Below are 5,267 nucleotides of genomic sequence, written 5' to 3'. Positions count from 1 at the left end.
ATGAATGAAGAACACCGGTACACATTAAATGGACTTAAAAGAGAAAACAGGTTGGGACCATATCATATCGATACAAACATGCACAAATTTCCCGTTTGAAAGTTTCCATGTAAATTCAGAATAATGGTCAGAACATATATTTATCCGTTCGATAACCGAACTAATGACAAAACAAACAACAACAACAACTTTTAATATGGTTGAAAAACAATAACATTTAACATTTAGAAATAAATGACATCACGGTTCATTACAATGTCTTGGTATCATCATGTACCCACAGGATTCGTACCAGAATGAAAGTATCGAGCTATGATCATTCTTTCACATGGTGCAACAACAACAACCAAAGATCCTACGTACAAGACTAAGCACTGCTCTCTCTTGCTAACTGGTACATTCCAGAATGATTAATTCATTTCCTAAGAATATTAAGTTTGGAGATTAATTCTCTTAAGAAAGAGTTATTAACATGCGGATGAAAATGGAACAATAAAACTAGAGCTACTTGGGTGGTGGGGTGGTGCAGTCTTCATCGGTTCTGGTGGTAGTGAGCGGAAAGAGATCAAGGGTCTTGAGGGGTCGAGAAGAAGAAGTGCAACATGAAGATGAAGATGCTTGGTTGTTAACATTCATAGGTGTACTCCAACCATTGTTGTAGAAGGTCACCCCTTCCCTCCATGCGCAATTCAATGCCTGTTCAGATGTGTTCACAGATCCTCCTGCTCCCTGAACATAAAAAGAAACAAAAAAGTTAACAATATGGTTTAATTAATATTTTCCCTGACTCCACTTATAACTCAAACTTAGATCATGTTCTTTTTGAGATGAATCCGATACTTCTTCCCCAGAAAACCGATCCTAATGCATGTCTGTCTTTTTGTGCATTTACATCGCTGATTTTAACTGCAGACACATAGGTTCCTTAAATAAACATGAATCGGTGAGAAATACCTCGAGTTGATCGAAAACATTTATTTAGCCCTCACTTTGTAGGAGATGGCAAGCCAGAAACTGGCATGCATGATGTTGTTAGAGAGAAATATGAAAGATCAGTGAGAAAATGTACATGCATGGTGGGGAAAAGAAGATTACCTGAAAGAGAAAGGTGGGAGGGTTATAAAAGGGAAAATCCGGGGTTGAAGAACAAGGGGAATAAGCAGCAGCAGCAGCAGCAAAATAGTGGTTAGTGATATCTGGATTGAGATGGCAATGATGGAGTTGTTGTTGTTGCTGTAGCTGCAGTTGCTTGGTGAGTTTCCTTCTGAGCTTTTGTCTATCCCTAGCCTTGTGGTTCTGAAACCAGTAGAACACATTCTTTCCTTCTATTCTGCCATAGAAAGAAAGGTGTGTGGTAATTTGCTGAATTTGTGAGGCACTAGGAGTTCTAATGCCACTCCTGTAGAGCTCCTCTAAGATCATGAGTTGTTCCGTGGTAGGGCTCCATCTTGAAGAACCTGAACCTGAACCTGAACCTGAGCCTGCTGGAGACATTTTTTTTCTTTCTCTCTTTGATGAGTTTCTTGAGACAGGAGAGGGATGTATAAATAGAGGGACAGAGAGAAAGATACAGTAAAGAGGAGAGAAAGAGACAAAAAGGAAAGAGTGGTGAATTAGATGGGTAAAAAGTACTATAGTCTCATGCTCATGTTCCTTTTAGAGGAGCATTCAAGTGAGCCTTCAACCCATGCAGAGAGAGAGTGGGTGTGTTTGTGAAAACAGATGAGTGAAACTCATTCTCCCTGTGTCACTCATCATCACCTTATTATTAACATTTTTTTTAACAGAATCAACACATTCTTCCCAAGTAAGGCTAATTCAGTACTATATATGAACACTCTTATCTTCGACACAAATTGCCCCTTCTATGCCCCTTCTAATTAACCACCTCTAATTCTCCTGCTATCCTCTTTTAACACTGTTCTTCTAGCCTCTTATTACTGTGCATAAACAAATTTAACTGTCTTTGGAAAAATCACACACACAATGTTATATCTGTCTCATCTCCCTTCACATGTGTATTTTCATCTATTCTAGGATTCTGTGAAAATACTAATTTCTTCATCTCTACATTTTTTTACAACAAATGCAACAACCAACTAATCTTATGGTTATACATATAATAATTACATCCATCAATACACTGCTTTTCCATAAATACACATGTTTCAACTCTCACTTGTAATTGAATATCTTAATAAACTTCAATGTTTTGCTCGGAAATAAACTTTTAACCCCTTTTATTATGGCCAAAGTATTTTGCAACTGGATGGCCCAAATAGTTATGTATGATATCTAGATTGAAAAAAAAAATGTTTGTGGTCCCATTTTTGTAGGAAAATATTGATAATTTGGTCTTTTTATTCTTATTTATCTCAATTTGGTCTCTTTTGAAAAATTTGATGCAATTAAATTTTTTTACGTTAGTTCATTTTTTTTTAATTTAAAACAAAAAGAAAATTTGTCAAACTCACAATGTTCCACATAGCATGATGTGGCAGTGACAGTATCATGTGTCACTGTTACACCAAGTGTCATTTTCTTATTCTCAATTTGATCTTGTATTCTTATTTTGTCTCAATTTAGTCTCAATTTTTGTAAAAAAATGAATCAATTTTGTCCCTTTCCAAATTGAAACCAAATTTATATTTCTATTAAATATTTTTAATAAGATTAATTTTGTTAAAATTTATTTTTTACATTTAACTTTATTTAAAATTGTTTTAAAGTTGTTAATAGAAAATAAGGATAATAGAAAAAAAATTCAAGTAATTGTATTGATATTTTATTATATCATACTTTAATATTGTTTTTTTATTTGAATTTATATTTCAAATAATTGTATATTTTTATAATGTGTAAAGTTCAATAATTCATATACAAATGTTTGGGTTGGTGTAAAAATAACAATTATATAAATTCAAACGTAAAACTTTAAAATAATTTTAAACAATTTATATAACAATTTAAAACAAATAAATTTAAATTTTGAAAACAATTTTAAATAAAATTAAATATGTAATACAAATTTAAATAAACTTACTTTTGTTAAAGATATATAATAAAAATATCAATTTGAATAAAAATATCAAATTTAATTAAAATATTTGTCTAGTATTTATATAAAAATTAATTTTTTTTTCAATTTGGAAGTGACGAAATTGTTCAATTTCTACAAAAAAATTAGAAGTAAATTAAGACAAAATAAGAATACATGACTAAATCGAGAATGAGAAAATGACACCTGGTGGCCAATTTTTAATATTTTTAAAAGATTTAGAAAAATAAAAATAAAATAAAATAAATCAGGAACATGACATGTGATCAACTTTAGAAGAGGATCACCAGGATATTTAACACCATGAGACATGAGTTCAACCCACACATAAGAAATTAACATCACCCTTAACCCGAAACCTTAAGGCAATGGGTGGGTTTATGGGCGTTGATCATTATATAGTGCTCAACTTTCTCATATTTATTCAACGTGTGACTTAAACTCACACTTGAATTTCCAACCACTTTGATGACTTGTTTTCTGTGAAAGAGATTAAATGTGATATGTGTTCAATTTTCTTAGGTCCAAGTCGATTACTAAGACGAACCAGTGATTCTAATATATTTTCTTTTTCTTTTTGAAGGATTGAGTCGGTAGAAATTAAATGTAACACGAGTTCAAGTCACATAAAGAAGGTGACATTGCTTTTAATACAAAATCTCAAAACAAAATGTTTATGAATATTTTTTCTTATCATTTGTGCCGATGTAGAACTAGGACTTATTCCGAACAAACTTTTGTCTTGATATCAAAGAGAGTTGTGTTTTATGGTTAAAAGCGTATATGAGTTGTTGATTAAGGTAGAATAATGTAACAGTGGTTTGATGATATTAATGTGGTTTGAAATGTGTAGTAAGGAAAAATATATATATTTATGATATGAAGACAGTGTTAGGGACAGGGGTACCAAAGGTGAGACTTGGCAAAATGGCAAGTCACTGAAGTGGGGTCTCCTATTGTGTGCATATGCATGCTTCGTCCTTAGTGCTGACATTTTGAAAACGCAAGCATGCAACAGTTATGACTCCATAAATGCATGTTTCAGAGTGTCCAATGCCTTGTCCCATTTTGGTCTCAGAAGGTGACTTGTCATCTCTGTCAACATTCCTCTCCATCTCCACCGTCCATTTTCCATTCCCTCTCGTCACCATTCTCTCTCCGCATAAACCAAGTCAACCACAAAACTCATCATCATCTTCTTCTTCTTCTTCCTCTTCTTCTTTCACCATGATAGATACTTCATTACGTATTTCGTTACTTGTGCTACAGAGTTGTTGTGTACTACTATTGTGTTGTGAAATGTCAATGCTTTTTAATTTATTACTATTCCATATCTTGGCTCAACTTACACAGTCTTATGGCTTTAAATCAACATGATGAATCAATGTGGGCCATTAAATCTTTCATGAATTTTGAAAATGATTGATCAGGCAAAAGTCTGTACTTGTCCGTTTCTCATTTTCTTTATGAGTTTCTTCGGTTATCAGATTCCAAACCTTTTCCCAATCCATAGTTTTACCCTTTATTACATGCATCTTCTTCATATAGTCTTTTCCTTTTCTTCTTATGCAATGTCACTTCTAATCATTTCTTATCTCATGCAACCACTTTACAATTACTTTTCTAATGTCATTATCAACTAACTTTCATTGCAACTGGATACTAATAATTTAATGCTCAAAGGACAATCATATTTTATATGATATTCGAAAGGTTTTTAATTTCATATGACACTATCTCACTCTATTTTTTTTATCAGTTAATATTAAGAATTTTTTATCGATATCAACGGTCTTTCCATTTCATTAACTTAAAACTAATAAAATAAAACATTTTATCATGGTATTCAGATAATCGAATGTATAAAATATATTAATAAAGTTTAAAAAAAAAATATGATTATAAAAATATAACACTTATATCCTCAAACTAGACCAACAAACAAAAACTAATCACTATTAAAGTTCTCTGAGACCTTTCACTGCTCTAACTAATGGCTCCTCATCACAAAAGAAAGAGATGAGCAAACACAAAACAAACAATAGGGTAAGCTGGTGTATAGAAAAATTTATTCTAAAATAGTAAATATTGTCAATTTCATGTCAACATATAGATAAAATAGATATATGTATATGCACACAAAACAATTAACACTAAACTCAATTATCCAAATACATGTCCTTGACCCTTGAGGCGTGTACCTGTGATG

General features: G+C 32.0%; 1 protein-coding gene across 1 annotated transcript; it reads right to left on the bottom strand.

Moving 5' to 3' along the window:
- Nucleotides 1-208: 208 nt before the first annotated feature.
- Nucleotides 209-1,576, bottom strand: LOC114182922 (WUSCHEL-related homeobox 3). The gene is made up of 2 exons (XM_028069723.1): nt 1,096-1,576; nt 209-729 (listed from the first exon to the last, which is right to left on the bottom strand). The coding sequence occupies exons 1-2, from the start codon at nt 1,492-1,494 to the stop codon at nt 505-507; spliced, it is 624 nt and encodes a 207-aa protein (XP_027925524.1). The 5' UTR covers nt 1,495-1,576; the 3' UTR covers nt 209-504.
- Between the last annotated feature and the right edge of the window lie 3,691 nt (nt 1,577-5,267).

Source organism: Vigna unguiculata, chromosome 5 (genome assembly GCF_004118075.2).
Source record: "Vigna unguiculata cultivar IT97K-499-35 chromosome 5, ASM411807v1, whole genome shotgun sequence".
Classification (NCBI taxonomy): Eukaryota; Viridiplantae; Streptophyta; class Magnoliopsida; order Fabales; family Fabaceae; genus Vigna; species Vigna unguiculata.
The sequence above is the reverse complement of the archived record's forward strand: the minus strand, read 5'-3'. Positions and strand labels throughout refer to the sequence as shown.

What these genes read in the sequence shown, in the direction of transcription:
- LOC114182922 (XM_028069723.1), bottom strand. Translation starts at nt 1,494, where the DNA reads ATGTCTCCAGCAGGCTCAGGTTCAGGTTCAGGTTCAGGTTCTTCAAGA. An exon ending in CTCCCACCTTTCTCTTTCAG is followed by an intron (nt 730 to 1,095) that starts GTAATCTTCTTT and finishes TTTTATGTTCAG; the next exon opens with GGAGCAGGAGGATCTGTGAA.